The 22,806-nt window shown below is 37.1% G+C and overlaps 2 protein-coding genes across 5 annotated transcripts; both read right to left on the reverse strand.

Annotated features, from left to right (window-relative positions):
* Positions 1 to 1,610: 1,610 nt before the first annotated feature.
* sirt2 (sirtuin 2 (silent mating type information regulation 2, homolog) 2) lies at positions 1,611 to 15,604 on the reverse strand. Of its 4 annotated transcripts, none has more exons than XR_013797369.1 (17): positions 15,409 to 15,604; positions 14,427 to 14,473; positions 13,604 to 13,655; positions 13,416 to 13,526; positions 13,159 to 13,200; positions 10,856 to 10,962; positions 10,694 to 10,750; positions 9,911 to 9,979; positions 9,703 to 9,832; positions 9,542 to 9,601; positions 9,125 to 9,180; positions 8,959 to 9,035; positions 6,837 to 6,888; positions 6,676 to 6,743; positions 3,242 to 3,308; positions 2,325 to 3,141; positions 1,757 to 2,230 (listed from the first exon to the last, which is right to left on the reverse strand). XR_013797369.1 is itself a non-coding variant. In XM_079610706.1 (16 exons), coding segments are annotated over exons 3-16 (1,032 nt in total). In that variant the 5' UTR covers positions 13,605 to 13,655; positions 14,427 to 14,473; positions 15,409 to 15,583; the 3' UTR covers positions 1,611 to 3,006. The 4 variants fall into 4 exon arrangements, 2 of the variants coding, with proteins under 2 accessions (XP_079466832.1, XP_079466831.1); XR_013797370.1 differs by lacking the exon at positions 15,409 to 15,604 and adding an exon at positions 14,636 to 14,822; XM_079610706.1 differs by having other exon boundaries at positions 1,611 to 3,141; positions 15,409 to 15,583.
* Positions 15,409 to 21,420, reverse strand: dmac2 (distal membrane arm assembly component 2). Its single transcript, XM_079610708.1, has 6 exons — positions 21,175 to 21,420; positions 20,117 to 20,313; positions 19,866 to 19,946; positions 16,830 to 16,969; positions 16,297 to 16,459; positions 15,409 to 16,101 (listed from the first exon to the last, which is right to left on the reverse strand). Exons 1-6 carry the CDS (start codon positions 21,190 to 21,192, stop codon positions 15,900 to 15,902), a joined length of 801 nt encoding a protein of 266 aa, XP_079466834.1. The 5' UTR covers positions 21,193 to 21,420; the 3' UTR covers positions 15,409 to 15,899.
* Between the last annotated feature and the right edge of the window lie 1,386 nt (positions 21,421 to 22,806).

A 22,806-nucleotide genomic window follows, 5' to 3' on the forward strand; every position in this document is an offset into this window, starting at 1 on the left:
TTTCATGTTTCGTGCATTGATTAACGGTGTGTGAATGCTATAACCATTAAGTATCCCTTTCTTTTACCCCTTGTTCCTGCAGCCTGTAAAACAGTTGAAGTAGGTGAAGATCTTCACACAACTAGACCTTTGTAACTTGTGCAACTTGATCCTCACCCGTGAGGGGGGCGAATGGAAGGTGGCCTTTTCCACTTACACAGGGCACTATGAACATCTGGTGATGTTGTTCGGGCTATCCAACAGTTCATCTGTCTTCCAGGCCTTTGTCAATGACATCTCCAGAGAATTCCTAGGCAATTGGGTCATGATCTATATTAGGGATCTCCAACCTTCATCCTGGAGGGCCACTGTCCTGCAGAGTTTAGCTCCAACTTTAGTCCACTATACACACCTGCTTGGAAGTTTCTAGCATCCCTTGTATGACCTTGATTAGCTAATTCAGCTGTGTTTAATTGGGGTTGCTGCTAAACTTTGCAGGACAGTGGCCCTCCAGGAACAGGATTGGACACCCCTGATCTATATCACCGATATCCTGATCTACTCTAGCCTGGCAAGCCAGACTTATATCAAGATGTTTAGTCAGGCAACTCTCCATAGACACGGCTTAATCCGAGGGGCGGGATAAACGGTTGTCTCTCAAAATCCCTCTGCACGCAATAGGATAGCGCTACCACCAACCAGAGCAACGAAGAAGGTGGCGTAGTCAGAGCGGCAAAGATCCGGTCCAGCAAAACTCCGAACACTTCTTCCTTTTTTAAGAATGACTTAAGTGCCGTTCTCTGCTCTTTTCTTAAAGAAAAACTTAACTCCAAGTCCTCCAGAGTCGCGGCCAAAGCCGATTGGAAAGACCGCTGTTCTCCATCCGCAGCTGCCATTCTTTGTTTTCAAGTGGCAGGGAACCGTCGCAACTCTGTCGTCATATGTTAAGCCCGCCCCCGCCTACTCTATACACGACGTGATTGGCCTGACCCAATTTAGGTTTTTGCAGCTAGAAGGTCTATGGAGTTGCTAGACTGCCCTGGCTGCAAAATACATTCTGCTGCCGCTAGGGTGCGTCTAGATTTCTTGGCTAGATCTACTCCACTTCCCTTGATAAGCAGGTCCAGCATGTCAGAGCTGTTCTACAATGCCTCATCTAACAGCAGTTTTATGCCAAGATAAAAAAAAAAAAAAAGAGTTACAAGACCACAATCTCCTCTTTGGGCAACAGATCACAAGACCACAATCTCCTTTTTGGGCTAGATCATCTCTCTTGAGGTTGTAGCCGTGGATTCATCAAAGGCACAAGCCATCCTGGACTGGCCACTGCCCGCATCAGTCAAAGATCTGCAGCATTTCTTTGGCTTCGTACATGTACTTGCTAAATTACTTCTAGTCAGCAAGAGACCATCAAAATAAAGTGTTCGATATTAATTAGACAGTCTACTAATAATCTAATGACTGGTTGTTTACATGTAGTTGTAAAGTTACTTGATAGAATGTCTAAAGTGAACCATCAAAATAAAGTGTTACCTTAGCAATAAATAAGGAGGGGTTCTTCATGAATATATTACTACAATATTAAGAACAAAACAGTGTTCCTAATTATTAAACAGTGTGGAACGAGAGGTAATGCTATTATGAATATATTATTGCTTATTGCTAACAACTTACAACACAATTACATTTTTTAAGGACACAATTTTTCATCAAAACTTCAAGTAATCAAATTAGTGTAATCCTTAAACTAAAATATATGGACCTGACGCATAAAATAAGGTTAATAGTTGGCCTGTGGGTGTTATGCAGTTTTAATGCCTTTTGACAACATCACACCACATGCATACATACAAAACTTGTTCTTAGGGCTCAATCAGATATGATAAAACACTACTGGGCCAACTTCCTCTTACACAACTGAAGCATAGGGTGGATATCATTCCTAACCAAAGATAAGCATCAGAAGAAGAAGAAAAACAGCCAAATGTATTAGAATAGTTTATATACTGCAGATATTATTAATAATTAATTAAAAGAGAAACACTAATTAATTAACCCTTTTAAAAATATAACATTATAGTCTACTAAAATCTACAAATGATTGCACAAAAAAAGAAAAGCCTTATTGACAAGGTACACCCTCATTACAATTATGGTGAAGATCATGAAAACTGTTTTTACCTCAGACTTAACGCAAATGCCTTTCATAATGCAAAGAAGTGTAAATCTCATTATAGTAGTGCAAAAAAAACTATTGCATTTAAATGGTAAATAATGTATACAGCATGCTATCATTTGTTGTACATCTTTTGTACGTTTCTATAAATTCTATTTAATGTGAGTACTAAAAATGTGAGTACTAAAAATAATTTGTTAATAATTAAAAACAATGTTAAAAAGGGTTAAAAGTAACACTCATTGCTTAAATGAAAATAATGTCACAGTGCAAAAAAAATCTCCATGGTCCTTAAAGTACGCTTCATTTTCTTTATGAAGAACATTTTTTAAAAAGAAAATTGGGGGGATGTACAGTAAATGTGACCTCTACATGTTTTCCGGTGTTTCACCCATAAATAACTTTTCAAGCCACCAAACAGCCAAGTTAGCCTGCGAGTCTCATTTGACACAACACGTCACATCCCTGCAGCTTAAACGAGATTGAACGAGACCTTATGTGTTAAAGCCAAGTGTAATGCTTATCAGCCTTAAAAAAAATGACATTTAAAGCATTATGTTTTTTTAGTATTGTGTTTCACAAACTGTTTTTGTCAGAGCAGTCTCCCGGCCAAAGCAGAACACCACGCTTCTGCTAAAGCGTTTGCTGTCTATCCGTCTCACTGTTCCTGCCTGAGCTCTATTTGGTTTCTGTACGATTTCCATAGCATTTATATTGCTATTACAGACAAAACAGAACAGCTCAGAGAAACAGAAAAACATGATGGACAGTAGATGCGAGCAGGCCAGAGTGGAGTGGATTACGGAGATCTATTAGGCTTGCCATGCAAACCCTCTGCGTGCTCTGATTGGTTATTCTGTCTCGTCAGCCTTCCCAGGCTCCGCCCCAGTGCTTCTGGAGCTCTGATTGGCTTCCTTGTCTTTCTTTTTATCATCGTTGCTGTCAATCAAAGCATGTTCACGCTTCACCATCTCTTCCAGCTCTGCCTGAAACCAAAAAGGGTGACATCTCATGCAACAAACAGTTCAAGAAGGGAAAAATTGTACTGATTTAAATGAAATGTCAGATCTGCATGTGAATATTTACCTTCCAGCCCAGCAGTTCGGCAAGAGCCATGCAGCCGTCATCGCAGGTGCTCAGGTGAGCCACGTCTCTGCGAACCATCAAGAAAGTCAATCTTAGGAAACCCCACTTAAACATTTACGTGTCTAAATGCTTATTCACACCACCTGCCATTTTAAAAGTTTGGAAATACTTAAGACACTTGATGTTTTTGGTATATTCAGTAGTGGGGTATAATAGTGTACTGTATATACGGGTTGAAGAGGGAAATCTGGAATCCACTGCTGCTTAAATGTATATCTTATGAGTGATTATAATCAAGGTATTCAATATTTTTCCATCTAAATATCAAATGAGTTTAATGACATCTCTAGGCTTATGAGATTTGACTTGGTTATAGAAATGTTCATGTAATGTCTGTAATGTCTGTATTTGATATCTGAATGCAGTAACAGTGCTTGCTCATTTAGGCTTCCAGAAATGAATTATGGACTTCTTTAACATGTTCTCGCATCCATCTGCTTTTTTAGGATACCCTGACAACTATGGTCATTTAAGTCTATAGTTTAAGGGACCATTTCTCAGTTAAAGCTTTACTTTACGGTGTTATTTTAAAGCGACCTCTCCTTGAGAGAAAGAAGAACACATTATCTTGATGTTTTGAGAGGACTCCCCTGTTTATAGATCGAGCCTGGCCAAATCCAAGCTTGAAGAAGCTGTGTGTCGTCGGTGTGTGTGTGTTCTTGGTTACAGGTTAAGGAAAAACTGCATTATTGGAGATTGACTGTTGTTCTGGACAGGCTGGCAACCTAGCAACCCAAATCTGCGACCTGGAAGTTCACGACGTGCCTAACTTCAGGGTAATCGATGGAGATATGATATCTGTATCTGTATATCTGTATACAGTCTATCTGTATATGTGTGGAAAATTTCTTAGCCAATGAGAATCATTCAACCTGAAGCGATGACGTAGCTTAGACCTTGGTGGAGGGTACTCTGTAAGCGGGGCGGCCTACGAACTCCATTGAGTCTTGAAGCCGACTTCTGCTGATGAAACTGCAAACTATCTTCAGTAAAACTTTTCTTTAATTTATAATAATTCTGAGTCGTCTTAATTCATAATTTTTGGTTCTGGGTCTTTGACTGTAAAATCCCCTTACAGAGTCATTTGTCACAAGCCACTTGAGCCTGTATTTCACAAATGATTATTATTATTATCATATCAAAGGTTACTGCTGAACTGAAGAAATCATATTTTTCCTCACATCAAGCACAATTCCAATTTTGTGGTCAATTTTCAAAAGCAAATTCTATATTACAGCTAAAATGATTTTGCATTAACAGAGCTAAATTGATAAAATAATGTAACTAAGTTCAATATCCTTTTATATCCATAGTAAATCCTAGGAACACACATTGCACACAAATAGCACAGTTTTGAGACAATTACCTATATATTATACCTGCTTAAATTCAGTATCATGTCATGAATAGTGTGAATAGTTTGTTACACTGTAAAATCGAATTAGTTAGACTTACTTAAAGGGACACTAAGTATCTTTTTAGGTATTTTATTATCTAAAATCAATATTTTTATTCATAAATATGTCCTCAATGGTGTACAAATACCTCAGCCAATTATCTGACTTAACCTTATAAATGAAGAATTTATTATCTTTATATACATGGGACGGGTAGGTCCACGGAGGCTTCCATGTAGTTCCGCCATCTTGCAAAACTATAATAGCAGAGAGGGACAAAAAGTACTAAGCCAACGCGTTTCCACAACGCGTTTTCGTTCAGAGCCAGCAGAAACGCAGGTGCAGAGCAGCGAGAGGCGCTTGAAACTGCACCGGCAAGTTTAAAAGTCTGGATTGCTTTGTTATTATGGACCATACATATGCCAAGCCACAGGAGAAGAAAACATCGTCGCCAAAAAAAGAACGTAAAATGCGTGGGATTTCCCCCTTTCTGGTCAATGTATCCCTGCCTCTGCTTAATTATTTTTATCCCCGGTGGAGATAAATTTATCCTCCCCTCAAAGTGATCATAGTGCTACTACATAGTGGCGAGACGGATCACAAAACTTATCACGGATCCGTGGTGATGATTACTCACTCTCTCTTGAGCGTCTGGCGCGAGTGATTTCAATGTAAAGACGCGTTAATGCGCGTCTAGAGGTCCTGCGGCGCGGTGTTTAGCGCGGCGTGGTAGACGCGAGCCTCATTCTACTCCAGTTTGCGCGAATGAGGCGAATTGCTATCACAGATAATGTCTTTTCTATCATTTCACTGTAGCTCAGCATCGCGATGTAAAGTTAACGTTATTGCATGATCACAGTTCATATGTGTGGGGAAAGATAAGCTATTAGAGTAAAAATATTGCGTTAGGCTACTTCAGTTAATAAGAAAAAAGATTTTACAATTCCTGCAAATGGAGTGATGAAGTTCATGTTCTCATGATTTATTTTTAAAACATTCGTTTGTTTGTTGTCATGTTGCAGTTTGTTTGAAATAACACACCTGTTCACCTGAAGGAAAACTCTACGAAGTGCTATTAGAAGGCATCCTGTCAAAGCTTTTTGGTACATATCGCCTACCGTAGATGCAATGCGCATTTGAAAAAGCGAGGCGCTGGAGAGCAAAATTAGTTTGAATGCAAAATACAAATTCACCACTAGATGGGAGTAATTCCTACTTAGTGTCCCTTTAAAAAAGCATGCAAACCGATTGCCTTAAAAAAACGAAGTAAAGTGAAATAGGAATATGTTGTACTGACAAATACTTAGTTTGAATAGTTCACTTACACAAGAGTTCTAGTAACTAAAAAAGAACAGAGTACTTATAATTTACTGTAGATTCACTCTTGACTTAGTATAGCTACTATTGTAGTTTGGCATGTTGAATGTCTGTGTGTGACTCAAGCAGGGTCAATTGCAAGATATTGACACAGATATAGAGGGATTATATCAACTCAATTTAAAGTTTTACAAGGTGTTGTTTATGACATAAGTGTTAGCAATAAAAATATAAAAGATCATTAGAACAACCAAAGGGAACACTGATCCAAACAAACACATGTTAGGAAAATCAACATCAATTTATGAAGTCAGCTTACGTGATGTTCTCTCAAAATATTAAGTTGTATTGACAATTCAACATTAAAGATGACTTTGGGAAATCAGTGAATGCAAAAGAGAAAAATAACTGCAGAAGTGGAGGAAATGAGCGGAAATCTATGAAGAATATTTGCCCAACAAAATGGCACTCAAACCAATCAATTAATCTTACCTTGGGTTTTTACGATTTTTACAACTAAGTTTAGACATTAGGTTAAATAACTTTAGGTTGAACAACTGTTGGGTTTTATAGTGTGCTTGTTTTGTCCAGCAATGCTCTTTGTGTGAACAGGCCTCAGGAAGACACGCTGTTTAACATGATAATATTCGCAGGCCTCACCTGTAGGCTTTATCTGAGTCAAAGTCCATTCCTCCTCCAAAAGCGAATAACCCCATGCCAAATTCCGACTGTCGGAGAAAGACACGTAATGCAAGAATGTAATTATAAAACTAATTTGTTTCATTCAAATGTTAATGATAATTAGATTAGCGATTACAGACCTGTCCGGTTTTCTCCATATTGATGAGCAGTCTAGGACAGCTGTTTGACACTCTGCAGACAAGACAATAAATGAGCCTGAGATTCAAACAACTGCAGATTTGCACAAAATTCTAATGCGCAACATTCAATGTTAATAGTTGGAAAAAATTAAATGAACCAACATTCATTTTCATTTAAAAGGGACATATCATGCTAAATCCACTTTTTTAGCCCTTAAATGCATTTTGTTGTATATTTGTTGTTTGGAAGTACAGAAAAGTTGATATTAGTCTCTTCAGGTGCTTCGTTGATATCTTTATATTCTGTTTTGGTCATATTTTGCAACCTGTTCCTATTTTTCTATTTTTCTATTCTCTATTATGTTTTTTGAACAATAACGTCACAGTATTTGCAGCGGAACTGCCAAATAAGGACATCGACTCCCAGCCCACACCCCAGCAATCCGCCATTTTTATTCATTATTTATTAATCAATGACACATATACTAAACTATACCTGTTCCAACTCCAGCATATATTCTCTGACTCTAGGCATTATTGTCCGAGTCAAAATTAACATTGTTACTGTGAGTTTCTGTTTTTATATTATCATCTTTTTGTGAGTTGAGATTGTTCACTGAGCGCGAGCTGGTTAGGCTCCGCCCCCTGTGCCGTGAACCAGCAGCTCATTAGCATTTAAAGGAGACACACTAAAACGGTGCGTTTTTCTGAGCCTCAAAAAGTGACGATTTAAACATGCAGTAAAACAATATCTGTGGGGTATTTTGAGCTAAAACTTCACATACACACTCTGGGGACATCAGAGACTTATATTACATCTTGTGAAAAGGGGCATAATAGGTCCCCTTTAATTTGTGCATTTAAAGGGGTGGTAAAATGCCCTTTTCACAAGATGTAATATAAATCTCTGATGTCCTCAGAGTGTGTATGTGAAGTTTTAGCTCAAAATACCCCACAGATATTTTTATATAGCATGTTAAAGTTGTCAATTTTTGAGGGTTTAAAAAAACGCACTGTTTTGTGTCTGGCCCTTTAAATGCAAATGAGCTGCTGCTCCCAGCACAGAGGGCGGGGTTTCAAGAGCTGGAGTTTGTTAGCAGCTGCGATTACCTCACGCACACACACTAAACTGACAGAAACTGTGCTTTTTATGTTAAAACGTAGTCAGACAAAGATGGAGAGACTCAAGAAGAAGTGACAACATGTAGAATGCAACAGGACGTCTCTGATTGGTTAGTTGATGAACTTATGTTGCTGATGTGGAGTTAACTATCTTCAATACGGGTTATGTGCAACATTCTACAAAACGGGTATAACTACTTCCGGCTGTCAGCTGAGGTAAACACAGCGTAGTAATAGCGACCTTTTATAGCCTGTGTTTACAGGAGCTACCCATACTATCAATTTCCGATGTACACCGTATTGCCAAACGGACGTCCAAAGCCCCGAGTACTCTATTAGACAAAGGAAGTTTTGCGCCTTTTTTTTTTTTTAGTTTTACTCTTAAGTTTGATCAGAAATAAGAATGTTATTATAATAAGCAAAAATTAACAGAAAATTAACAGTTACCTCAGAGATCACCGCACCTCAGAGATCAAATACCGCTGCGGAAGTGAAAAGCGGAAATGCTTATACCCGTTTTCCGGTTCGAACGCTGGGCGCTCCGCATAACCCCTATTAGCATATTCTGTCATGGTAATCTATAAAACGCTCGTATAGGAACTGTTGTGAGATGCACACAGAGTGACTTTCTATTGCATGTGAAAAGATGGATCTAAAGTTTGAGCTGACTCACAAATGTACTCGACTACAACAACTCTTCCTCTTCTCAACATGGACGCGGTTCCCGGGGGCGGGGCTTATGTATATTTTAGGGTTGGTGATGTCACTAACCCAGGAGGAATGTTGTGTAGTTCCTACCAGCCGTTTGTTGTAGTTCTTTTCTTTAAAAGCAAATATCTCCCTTTGCTTTGAACTTTGAGCGTTGTAACTTTGCAGATGTTGTTTATGCTCAAACAGCAACATTACACACTAACCAAAGTTAGAAAAGTGGAATCATACTCAACCACCCCTTTAATACACATCAATTGGGCATTAACCGGATACCTGGAGACATGCTCACCTACTGACTAGTGAAGCGAACGGCTGAACCTGTAGGGATGTGCCCATTATGATGAGAAGATCACATCGAGGAAAGTCCTGCGGTACACAGTGGGATGACAGTAAGAGTCAAACTGAAAACGTGGAACGACTGTGGCTTTGACCTTAAAGATAGGCTGAATACTCACCATTTTCATGGTAGTGAAGAATCGGGCTGGTAGATTCTCCCCAAAAAACACAATATCTAAAAAAGGACGAGAAATATATATTCACAAACCACCAGAATATAAAAAGAGACTAGTCACCAATGAAAGCAATTTAATGACGGAGTGAATATAGGACTGTTCCTCACACTGAGCTTCAGAACTTACTTGTGCCATAAAAATAGTTTTATTTCCTATTCAATTTATTTGTGTGCTAAAGGGATTCGGCAATACATCTTTTGTGTTTTGTGGAAGAAAGAAAACCATAGTGTTTTGGAACAATATAAGAGTAAATAAATGATGATTTTTGGGTGAACTATGTCTTGAATCCAAAACGAATTCTAATAAGAAAAAGAAAAGGCTCTAGATATTGTTGTTGTTCTTGGAAACGATTGCTCTTACCAGGCTTGACCAGGCTTCCACAGGAATCGCACTTAGGAATATCTTCAGAGAAAATTTGATCTGCGAGTCAGAAACATGGAATAAGAATAGTGAAGCGGAACAACATTCCCACGTCTCGTTTAAAACCGAAAGCAGAGACACGTCAGAGTTCAATACTGCACCTTTCATCCAGTCCATGGAGAACTCCTTACGACAGAGGAAGCTCACGCAGTGAGACGTGTGAAATGTGCCATGAGCTTCAATCAGGTCCTCGCCTTCCAGACCGGCAACTCTCTCTAGAGTATCGATATTCTGAAAAATATAAATATATTATTTTTTCGCTTATTCTTATTGTGCTTATTCTACACATGCAGCCGAACGCTGTCTTACCTGAGAGTAACAGCGACTCAGTAGGCCTTTGTCCTTCAGCATCTTCATGAAATAGTGACACACTGTGGGCTGGAGAAACCAAAGCGCATGCAACAGTCAAAAGCACATTCATCACAGTATTAGATGGGTCATTATTTGTCTGTGGTGTCTTCTTGATCTCATGACATGACCAAGTCGAAGACCATGTAATATGTGTAATATAATAATAATGAAATGTGGAATAATTTTTCAAATACACATGATACGTCTCTATCTCTTTCAATTAGTTTATTCTATGCTTGCAAATGAATGACTGGTATTTTTTTAAAAAAATATTCCACACTGCTGTCTAAAATTGGATTTTTGGTAAGACAATAAGGTCTCATTTGTTAACATTAGTTCATGCATTTACTTACATAAACTAAAAATGAGCAATATATTTTTGTGGCACAAAATGCCTTTTAAATGGTTGTGTTTAACAACCCTTTAACCTTCAGTAACCACACTTCATATATTTATAGATCACCAACTGCTGCAGTAACTGTGGCATATGCAAACCATTTTGAGGAAGTTCTTTTACATTTACCCACTTTAAATAACTTTCGGTTTTAATAATGCTGAGGTTAGCATTAACCAAGATTAGTAAATGCTGTGGAAGTATTGCCATTGCTAGTTTAAGCTAACTAATGTAGTTAACTAATGCTAACAAATGATACCCTACTGTAAAGTTTGCAGAATTTTTTCTATTTGAAGGAAAAAACAAACAATTCAAGACAAAAGAGTATAAAAAGATTTATAAACTACCTTAAACTGTCCTGGGTAGAGCTCTCTGGCCAGAGCAAAGAAGGGCTCCGGATGTTTCTGGAAAAGGGGAGTGGAAAAAGACTTTAAAATACGACGTATGTCCTCTTAGATGATGGGCAATGAGAGCAAGACAGCAGAATGTCTTCAGAATCACAATCAGACCTTGAAATAGTCGATCTGAAAGATGGCCTCTGGGTAAGGCAGGTTGTACTTCTGCAAATTGGCATATAGACCAGTGCCGGGAGAACGGAAATCTGGGATTCCAGCAGCTACATTATGAATAATTTACAGGTTAATTAAAGGCACAATATGTAAAAAAATTTTTGTCACAATTTAACTAATGAGTCAATACATCATCAATCCTACTTCCAAAAATGTTTTTGTCTTAACCTAATTGACCGTTCGCAAAGACCCGCCCCCTTAGTTACTGTCGCTATGTCCGACAAGCTACGCCGCTCTCACGCCACACCATGTTCTCACGCAGTGAAAAACACATCGTGGAGCAGAGAGGAGACTGACAACACACTGACAGACAGGACAGACCAGCTTACTTTTGATATTAAACATATTAAACAGTCTCACCTTTCAAATTTGGTCATTTTTAAAAAGAAATTTAAACAATAAATACCGTTTTGTGGCTCTTTAATGTGTCTGACAGATCGCTGTAGAGCCTCAGCTAAAGCTGCTCGTGAACCGATCATCTCTTCCTTCTAGTTCATTTATAGCATCAAATAAACATGAATGAACATCAGGAGGAATGTAGTTTTAACCGCAGAAAGGCGTCAGTACACTCCGCTTCTCAAGTTCAAATCCTCCCATGTTAATCTACTAACTCTCCTGACTGCTTTGTCCGACAAAATGGCGGATGGCGAGGTATGATTGGTCAGATCACCTGTCAATCAAGCTCCCTGCAAAGGGAGATCTATATATTTTAGATATGACAGGACGTTTTTTACGGAAAATTACGAACATGTCACTCACTCGCCCGTGATTGTTTCGTCATATCCGTAAGAGAGAAGTTGCTCCGGCTACTTTGGCTACGCGTGTCTGGTGTGTGAGTGTCATAAATCTCCAACCTCCGGGAATCACCCGTTTTAAACAAACGCTGAACAGAGGAGAGTCTGCTGGTGAAGAGAGATCGCAGCAGAGCTCGTAATAAAACAAGAACCAACATATGCTTGGCTTTTCAGAGATGGCGAGAACTGAGGGATTTGAAATGTTGTAGAAGCGATACAGAGATGGTGTTTTTATTACTCCACAGGTGAATAAGGTATTGAACAGATAAACTGCCAAATGTAGCTCTCTAACAGAGTTCATTGTAAAGCATTAATGGCTAAAGCTACAGTAACGTCAGCTTTCCATCTAAACTGGTTAAATCTCTTAAGCCTAGTTAGTGAGTGTTTTATTAGCATAATATTAATATTCATCCGCAGTCACGCAGAGCCGAAGCACAAGCAAAACAATGTTCTTCTGTAAAACACATTTAGTTTTGATTTTTAACCGCTAGAGGGTCAATTGTTACATAGCGCACCTTTAGTAAAAAAGTAATCAATGAAGTCAACAATAAATACATTTAAAAATAAAATAGTATGACCACAAATAATTTGCATCTACACAGAATATATTCATGCAGCTCTGGAAAAAAAATTATCAGTGTATCTGGATTCACTATTCATACAGAATGTATGTATTTGAGTAAAAAAAAAAAAAAAAAAAAAATTAAATCTGTAAAATACTACTGCATTTATTTGCAGAAAGATCAAGACTTAATATTCTGCAATATTATTGACTGCACTGACACTATTGTGTGAGCTGGGCGAAGACATCACTGTTTTATTAGATGAATTGAACTCTCTTTCATAATTGGTTATCTTTACACAGTTATTGAACTGAACTGATCAACACTGAACAGACTTCACAATTGTCTTTTTAGATTTGCTTTACAGAATAAGTATTTTTTAGTTTTTTTGTGTCATTGAATTCCTGTTGATCACTGTAAAGCTATACAATCTGTATTGTATAAAGCGCTATATATAAAGGTGACTTGACTTGTTTTCTTTGCATTATTCGAGGTCTGGCATCTTTTTCGGGGAAATTGTTATTTCCTCAAATAAATGCTCTAAATGACGATATTTTTATTTGAAATTGGAAAGAAATGTTATCAGTAGTTTATAAAATAAAACAAAAATGTTGATTTTACTAAAACACATTCAGAGAAACCAATAATTTTGTCTCTTTTTTTCCAGAGCTCAATAAAATACAGCAGCAGAAAATACTACAAATACTATAGCCCGTTTAATTCTAAGGATCAGTGAGAGGAAATGGTCTAAAAACAACTAAACGATGACTATTTTTAAGCTAGAAAACTTGGCCAGAGGTTATAAAAGGGCTTAAAATGTGATCTGTTTAAAAATAACAATGCTTCATTTAAGAAAATTTTATTTTATGATAAGATATTTACTTACATGTAGATATTCCAGCACCAACCATACAGATAATGTTCTTGCCTATTGACACAGACAGACACATCAACTTCCTGAACAACCGACTCCTCAAACAGAGCCATATTTTCACAGTGTTTACACTGTTCAGGAAGCCAACCTCCAATTGCCTTTCTTATAGTTGGCTGTACATATTGAATGGAATATAATAGAGTCATTTTAACATAATAAAAAAATGACACACTTCACACCTACCACCCTCATCTGAGAAGTCAACTCACATTTGTCACTCAGGATGTGGCGGGCGACCGCATCCAGGGTCAGCTCATCCAAGACTTTCTCTCCAGGACTCAGACCAAGAGTCCGCGAGAAGAGACTGCGCAGGAAATCCACTGAAAAACATCTAACTTTAGCTAAGATCACATGAGCTCTTTAGATGAACTTGAAGGAGAAATTCCTTGACACATACTCTCAGTGTCTCCTGAAGCTTCGGCCTCGTCACTGCTGTCGTCAGACTGACCCTGCAAAAAAAGAGTAACAGAGATGACCAATCCACTACAATAATAGAAAACAACACTCACTCTTAAAAAAATGTCTTGATAATATATTAGCAGTAAGAAATAAAGTGTGAACTGTACATGGTGGATGTTTGCTAAATTTACTTGTCTCATGTTTGTCTAACATATTAATCTCATATATAAACACACACGTTTTGTGAAAGAAAAAACATAATATGACTAAAAGAAAGAATAAACACAAAAATATGACTTATATATTAATACATGGCTGATGTATCAGCTGAATTTTGGCCATTTTTAATTATTGGCATTGGTTGATAACGATGCCTGATGTATTAGTTCCATTCATGTCAGTTTCAAATTCTATTGGCAGCTTTTCAATTTTTATTTTTTTTAGTATAGTCTATGTGTAAAACAAACCTTTTTATTAAATTAATCATTATAATTTTGTATAATTTTATTTTTACTTTACTTTTAACCACTGAAAAAAGATAGGCCAAAAATAATGTTGATATTTATAATAATAATGTAGCACTACCATGGTAAAGTGAGGGCACAAAATGGTAATACCATGGTATTTTGATAAATACTTCAGAGCACTTCAAAGAATATGTATGTCCCCAAAAAAGTGTTTTAGCATTTTTAAAGCCCCATGGTATTACTATGGTACATTAGTATAATGATGTTTTTAGTGTCGTGTGCCTGATATAATGAACATGTATAATAAATACTAGCATCTCTATTTAAACAACTGACGATTGTATCTTTATTTACCTCGAGATCTGGTGTCTCAGCCTCCTCTTCTGCCCTTTTAGAAACCTCTACAGGACACAATAAATCATATCACACTGATGTGACTGTCATAATAACAAATATCAATCACACAAACAGCGAAAAACTTCCAATACACACTTAGCTTTATCTTTTGCTAAAGGCTAACTGGATCTGATAACACCCATATAAAGGCATAATCATTATATTACCTTCAGACATCTATCCGCTTTCAAACAGTACTATACAATTCCGAAACACATAAAGTTAAGAGATGACAGCACTGTTTTTATTAAAGGGACACTTGCTTGTGTGCGTCGCTAATATTTCTTTGGGTGGCTTGGCTAATATTGATAGTAAATGTTTAATATGGCACATATTCGGTTATTCCTCAAGGGGGCGCATGGAGGCTCAGATTGCCATTTAAATCTCACGCAGGTTTTTATATTTTTGGAGAAATATATACGCTAAAAGTATGATAATGTAAATTCCTTAATGTAAAGGATTGGTACCTTGTAAATCCGCCCTTGTAATGGATATACAATTACCCAGCGATCACAAACGACTGTGATTGGTCCATCCTGATAGTGATGAGAAAAGTAACATTCATCACATGACATGCCATCTATGCTTCTCATACGTGTCGATGATAAATAATTTACACCGGTATAATGAAACTGAAAATGAATAGCTATTTAATTTGTATTTAATTATCGCATCTGACCAATTAGAGACAGCTTTTGGGCCTCGCGTGCACGCCCAGTTCGGCTGTCGTGAAAATGACCATTGTTTACAATTCTATATTATTTCTACATAATAGAACTTGATCAGATCTTCCGGGTGGAAACTTATTTGTTTTTATATTATATTTGTTCAAAACGTGTTTCAAGGACAATGTTGTCACAAACCGTAAAGTCAACAAGTCTAATATTTCTCTTTTTTCATTGAAAGTAGATCGTATATTTACATTAAAGAAAAATATTACCTATAGCGAGATTTCTTCATCCACCTTTCCATTGCATGTGTCTTCTTCTAACACTTAGATCTAATATCTTCACACCTCCATAAAAAAGGATTACAGGATTTACTCCACCTGACTAATTAGACTCAACACCTTTCATGGAAGGTACCATAGTATTACCATGTACCACCACAGTGCTGTTTCACAAGGGAAAAGTGGTAGCACTTTATTTTACAGTTTCGCATGTACATACCATGTTAACATAACATGTTGACTAACCATAACCCATGTCGTTACCTTACATTGCTGTGGTTTTGTGGTAAGTACACTGCAAGTAAAGTGCAAGTGGAAAAGCAGCGATTTATATGGAATAAATCATGTTTTAAGAACAAGTTCTCATAATTTACACATAAAACTTTATTGTGTCCGTCTCAAAGGTACAATGTATTCTACAACAGTTATATATAAGTACACAGAACATACATGTGTGCTACACAATAGCTCAGCCATGTAGTTTATAAATGTCTGACTCCAGTGTTTGCTGATGTAGCTTCATGATCCTCCTCTGTTGGCTCTCGGGTGTCTGGCTGGATCAGGCCCTGCTCGTATTCAGCTCCAGTGACCCGGCAGTGCGGCAGCATCTCCTCCAGCAGAATCCGGACCAGGCCTGGACTCTGAAGCCGGGACAGTCCCGAAATATCCAGACGCTGTAGCTTTCTGTGGGGTAAAGGCAGAGGGGTGGGGGATCAAATAACACAGACAATTAGTTTAAAAAAACATATACAAGGTATGATTTGGTTATTTGTTGACCTAAATTGTTTTTGGGACACATGTCAGACTGAAATAAAAACCAAAGGACTACTAAAACAGTATATTCGGGCATAAGTCACAAGTGAAGACTGATTAAATCACCTGAGGTTTTGTAACGCAGCGAGACCTCCCACAGTGACACAAGGGCAGTGGGACACGTCTAACTCCACCAGACTTTCTCCAAAGACATGAAGACGTGCAAGAAACCAGTCGTCCACTTCAGGACATCCTCGCAGAGAGAGACTCTGGAGTTTATTCTGCTTTACTGAGAAGAGACCATTTGTTTGAGTGAGACGGAGAACAAAAATACACCACAACAATATGTTGTACTGGCAGCTGAACACTTCATAATATTCACATGGATCCCATATGTTCCCATTTGATTCAGGAAGGGATTTTCTGTTGGCTACGTCTATACTGTTCATCAATCATGACAGATCCCAGAACAGACGTAAACAGCATTTAATGATAAGAGTGGAATGCACATCGGCTTAAGGCCCATTCACACCAAGAACAAAAACTATATTAGCTACTGATTTTGCCGTCTGAATCTCGAAACATAATTTGGCTTCACAAACAGGAAGGATTTCATACTTGACTAGTCAAAGGCTGAGACATCAGGAGAAGTTGATTACCAAGGTTGTCAAGTCCATCATGGTTTATTATGGTGCCACTCAGATCCACTTCCTCTATTTGAGTGTCAGGTGTGCTCATGAAGTCATAGCTGAATTTTCCACTCGAGTCTGGACGAAACCACTCGGACTGGCCTGCAAATCTAGAGAGACACAAGGGTTGAGCAATGGAGACCATCTACTTGCTGGATGGGTTCATAAACGTTTTATGATCAATGACATATAAAAGTGTCAAAAAATATATTTAATAACAAGTAAAAAAAAGAAAAAAAAAGCTAAGTTCTTATATATGTATTTACTTTATTCATGTTGGTTTCATATTGTTATATTTCATATACGCACCGTTATAGCATTACTATTTTAAATGGATAGTTCACTTCAAAATTCTGTCATCATTTACTCACCATCAAGTTGTTTTAAACCTGTATGAGTTTCTTTCTTCTGTTGAACATAAAGGAAGATATTTTGAAGAATGTGTGTAACCAGACAGTTGATGGACCCCATTGACTTGCATAGTATTTTTTTTCCTACTATGCAAGTCAATGGAGTCCATCAACTGTCTGGACACTAACATTCGTCAAAATATATATTTTTGTGTTCAGCAGAAGAAAGAAACTCATACCTGTTTGAAACAACTTGAGGGTGAGTGAATGAGGACAGAAAAGTGAACTATCCCTTTAAGGACTTACTGTCCAAAACACACATTCTGCAGGTCCTCTCTATGATCTCATTTCCTGCCTTTTCCCCTGCACCACATGACTTTGATTTGGCAGACAAATAGTAATTAAGCAGTTTTGTTTGAAATAACTCAAGGATTTAATTTCAAGGGTAACACTTTACAACAAGGTCTCGTTTGTTAACATAAGCGAATACATAAACTAACAATAAACAATATTCTTTTACATAATTTATTAACATTTGTTAATGTTGCTTAAAAAAATAAATATCATGTTCATGTTAGTTCATTAGAATGCCATGAAACTTGGTAAAGGTTTTGGCACTTGCTATGTGAACACAAAAAATATATTCAAATAGGTTAAATGAAAAAGATAGTCACACTTGTACAAAAATGACCGCATTGGAAATTAAGTGGAAACGTTTGGTACAAACAAAATCTCACTGAAAGCTCATTCTCACATTTATAAAACTTGGAACACAACTTGTTTAAATTCATGGCTTGTTCTACATGTTTTTTTATTAAACCTTTTTTTCACTGCTAAGCGTCTTCTTTAAAAAGAGACCCAACTTGAGTCTGAGCTCCAAAGCGACAGTTTAAGTTGGACATTTCATTTTCAGGTCTATGTTCAAAAAGTTAATAAATGGATTATAACTACTGTATAAACATAATTTAGTACCATACAAATAGAAAAGATTATATAAAAACACTTATAGGACTAAAATATGGTCAATTCATTTCATTGAAATAAAAACATGTCAGCCATTTTTGAGCACCACTCGAGGAACACCATAAATGTATTAGTCTGAGATTAACATTAACTAAGATTAATAAATAGAAGCTGCAGAAGTATTGTTCATTGTAGTTAAAGGGGTCATGACATGAGAAACCAAATTTGCCTTGATCTTTTGGTATATAAGAGGTCTTTGTACCATTAAAACGTCCTGCAAGTTTCATAGCTTAAGACGTCCTCCCCATTATAAACAAATCATTTAATCAAGCTCTAAATACAGCTCGTTCTGGATCCATGGTAAGAAGTGACGTCACGGTACGAAGTGACGTACCAGCGTTTGCATATAGACCACCTCCAGCACAAGACAACTACGCTTAAAGCGCAAGACAACTACGCTCATTTCGTATCGCTGCGCGCCTCACAAGTGTTCAGTCGACGGACAGCGAGTGGGTCTGTGTACAGGAAAATTACGATGCCACGCAGATGTGCTGTTCCTGGCTGTGGACAAACAACATCTTTGAATACGCTGCGAAAGATCCAGTCGTCAGGGGAAAATGGATGCACTTTATTTTTTGCGGACGTCCCAGTCACGGCAGTGTCAGTTTAAGCGTTTGTTCTATACATTTGAAGGATGACTGTTTTGAGAACAAATCCCAAAATGATGCTGGCTTTGCCAGAAAACTGTTGCTCAAAGATAAGTCCGTGCCGACTATTCTGGGCTCAACAACGACGACGCAAACATACTTTTTATCACTGGCTAATATAAACACATTTGTATAAGAGAATCTTGAAAATATGTCGCCTTTCTAGTAGGCCTACATGTGATAGAAAATTAAAAATGTTGCCTTTATCAATGCTGCATCTTCAAAGATGGCCTGTGCATGCATTTTTGTCCGTGGTACACCCTATCATTTCATTGAAATTAGTCAAATAATGTAAAACTTTTAGCAAATTAAGCTATAGGATAATTATGCAACAATAATCCGTTTTCAAGTGTCTCGGGTTACAATTTTTTTATTAATTCAAAATAGTTTCACTTTCCATGTGGACACGGGCTGATCCAGTCTTCGTTGTTGTGGTGATGGTTCATTTTCCTCTGATTCCGGCTCAAACCTATAAGGTTTTATCATTGCAAGAGCCATCGCTTCGCATGCATCACCCGCTATTAAACAGTTGCGCCGAATCCGCAAATGTTCTGGCTGGGGGCGTTAATAATTGATGCATAGGCACTGACGTTAGCCAATCATAACAGTGGGCGTTAACACTGAACTCTTAAAGGGGAAACACCCCCAAAACAGACTGTTTGAATCAGAGGATGAGAAACAGGGTGGGAAAAGGTCATAAATCACTACATTTTAAAAGTTTTTTATAAAAAAAACTATAGTAATACTATAATTGCACCTAAGGGAACATAATAATAAAATAAAAAAAACCATGTCATGACCCCTTTAACTAATGTTAACGAATGAAACCTTTTTTCTTTTCATAATGATAATGCCCTCAATTGACTTTAATTCAGAAAAAAGATTCAGCAGTAAAATGTGTATTTGATTAATGAATGTTTGAATTTTATTTTAATGTAGTTTTTAATACATAAAAAAAAATAGGATATAAAAAAGGGGACTCTTACCTGAAGCTCCCTCTGAGAGTCAGAATATAATAGGCCGCTGCTACATTATCACCAAAATTCTGCTGTGCAAAACCAAAAAACCTACAGAAAAAAGACCTTAAAGTCAATATTTCAGCAGAAATAAATAAATAAATAATTTGTTTTTAGAGACACTATACAGCCACTATGGTCTTCTTTTACAGTGCAATATTCTACCGGGCAATAAGACACCACAAATCAACACATCTGAGCACACATACACTGGCACTTACGTATTCTTGCTTCTGACCAATAGCGTCCTTGCCCAGTTATTCCAACCTACGATGTGCTCCACATCATAGAAGTAGTTATTGAGTTTTAATAAGAGCCTGGTGAAGACAGATGGAGGAGCAGCTGAACTCAAACCCCTCCTGACAGCAACCGCAGCAGCAGCACAGGTGCGCGCCGAACATCTCCGCATGCCATGGGACTTCAGAAAGAGACGATATACGAGACATAAGAGCATTTACAACATAACTAAGAAGATGAACAAGTTTCAGATTAAAAAGCATACAACAAAATATTCTTGATAAAACTTAGACTAATAATATATAGTAGGCTATGTGAAACTGTAGCATTAATTTAGCCCTCACAGAAGTACTGTGGTTTCAAGCATGAGAGATTAGATGGCATTATCATCATGGTATGGTGATATATAATGGCAAGTGATGATTATTACTCACATATTCATGTTCTATGACATTCATAAGGGTTACCATTTATAATTCTGAACATCCGTCGAGCAATTTATGAGCTGGAACATGAGATGAATTCATTTCTATGTGGCATTGATTATTACCAGCATCTAATATTTCTGAAAATACCCCATGTGGTGCTGAATTAATATGTTTATGGGTTATTGATACTGAAAATGACACTCTATTAAATATGACAATTGGAGCAGTTTCTTTGAAATATTTAATTTTAATTTACGTTCTTAAATTAATATTGTAATTCTGCGTCAGGAATGATCTTAATTCCTGTATTTGAATCGAGTTAATTTGTTCCTTAATTCTTGACATTACACTTCAAGTTGCTACTTCATAACCATGTACCAGGTACAGAACAACAAACAAAACATTACATTACCATGGTATAGGCTAAACATGGTAACATGGAGCATTTTGCTAGTTTTTTGCTAGTATAGGACTGGCATGTGACTCGATTATAAAATGAACCAATTGTAATGTAAAACTTAGGCGTGTGTTGTGGTACAACAGCAACAATTTCCTCAATAACGAAATGTATACACGCAGGACAGTTGAATACTGTATATGAGTTGAATACTCACCAGCAAGGAGGCTGCCATGTTTGTTTTTTCTTCTGTAATTTCAAAGATTTGACGTTAGGAGGCGCGATCTCAGCGAACCCAATGAACCAATGAACTGATGTCTACATATATAATTTTTTTTTACTGATTTCGGATTTTATTGACATATTTTTATAATAAAAAAGAACAGCAGTAGTTAATTGTCTCATTTGTATCAGTGTCAGTGTGTGTGTGTGTGTGTGTGTGTGTGTTTGTGTGTGTGTGTATACAAGTTTTCGTTACACTTACATGTTTTGACCAGCAGATGTCGCCACCGTGTAGTATTTTGAGCTTCTTTAAACAGTGAATAATTTCGATTGGTTTAGTTGATTCACAGCCTCGAGAAAAGCTCAGTTTCTCCCACCACTACTCGGAGAAGTTGCTTCCGTCTCTTCATGTAATCCCGGGCTGACTTGGGACTGACTTGGGTGAGATCAGATCTCTGTGTGGGTCAGAAAATCTGTTGCAAGACTTGGACATTCAACATTAGATTTCCTGAAGGTAAAGTAGCCTCGAGTGGGTGAAAACAAAGAGCTTGCACACCTCCAATATGTCTGTCTTTGGACCACTGACGCAAGCACTCTCACATCATCTAGTTACATGTTACAAATACATTTGCCTAGGGCTTATAACTATTGTGCCAAAACTTATACGACTAGAAAGTTAAGGGGTCATAACAAACATGAGAAATCAAATTTGCCTTGATCTTTTGACATATGATATAAGAGGTATTTGTCCCATACATCCTGCAAATTTTATAGCTTAAAAATTCATCCTTATTATAAGAAAAACATGTTATGGGTCGACAGTTGATGACCCTATTGATTTACCCTATTGATTTACTCAATCATTTACAGTATAAATTGGAAATATATTTTCTTTTCATAAGGGCAGCTCCAGGATCCTTAAATATGAATATTAACTTTAGGTTTGACAAGCACTCTACAATAAATAATTTATTCAGTAAGAAACCTATAATAATCAGGATTGTGTGTGTCCGTGTTTGGAGGTGTACAGTAGCCTAATGTGATGCATTTTATTAACAGCTGTTCTCCTCACCCTTATGAAAAGAAAATATATTTCCCTAAATAATATGAATGATCAATATATTAAATGGTCTAACAGTATATTTGAAAATATACAGAATAATATTACATATTGAATAATACATAAGCAATTGCCGCTTTTCATATATTGAAAAATATGTGACAATATATTTTCTAATATATCATAAATGTATGTAATTTTATGTTCAGTAATGCACTTCATTATATAGATGTATATGTCAATAAGATACTGCATGTGTGTAATATGTAATATCGCATTATATTTTGCAGTATATTCCCATATATGTTTTTTCCTTAAGCCGTGTTTCCCTCTTTATTATAGTTTTTACTCTTACACAATAGCGATGACAAATAGTTGCTAATACTCACAGATTCCACCATTGGACACACAAACGTATCACGCAGTATAAAAGTTGCTGGTGTGGTGGATGATGACGTATGACTAAATACGCCAGACACCCATATTCCTTTTATGATTAATAGCTAAAAATCTGTTTTGTTGTGCAGCAAGTACCCAAGATGTTCACTCATCACCTTGTTTCCCCTT

Source organism: Phoxinus phoxinus (assembly GCF_949152265.1).
Source record: "Phoxinus phoxinus genome assembly, chromosome: 4".
Classification (NCBI taxonomy): Eukaryota; Metazoa; Chordata; class Actinopteri; order Cypriniformes; family Leuciscidae; genus Phoxinus; species Phoxinus phoxinus.

Excerpts from the sequence above, each read along its gene's own strand:
- sirt2 (XM_079610705.1), bottom strand. Across the intron at positions 13,201-13,415 it reads CCACATCCTGAGTGACAAAT|GCAAGAACATTATCTGTATG; the intron begins GTGAGTTGACTT and ends CTGTGTCAATAG. Across the intron at positions 9,181-9,541 it reads TGGAAGCCTGGTCAAGCCTG|ATATTGTGTTTTTTGGGGAG; the intron begins GTAAGAGCAATC and ends GTCCTTTTTTAG.
- dmac2 (XM_079610708.1), bottom strand. Across the intron at positions 19,947-20,116 it reads TTGGTCAGAAGCAAGAATAC|GTTTTTTGGTTTTGCACAGC; the intron begins GTAAGTGCCAGT and ends TTTTTTCTGTAG. Across the intron at positions 16,460-16,829 it reads TGATGGACTTGACAACCTTG|TAAAGCAGAATAAACTCCAG; the intron begins GTAATCAACTTC and ends GTCTCTTCTCAG.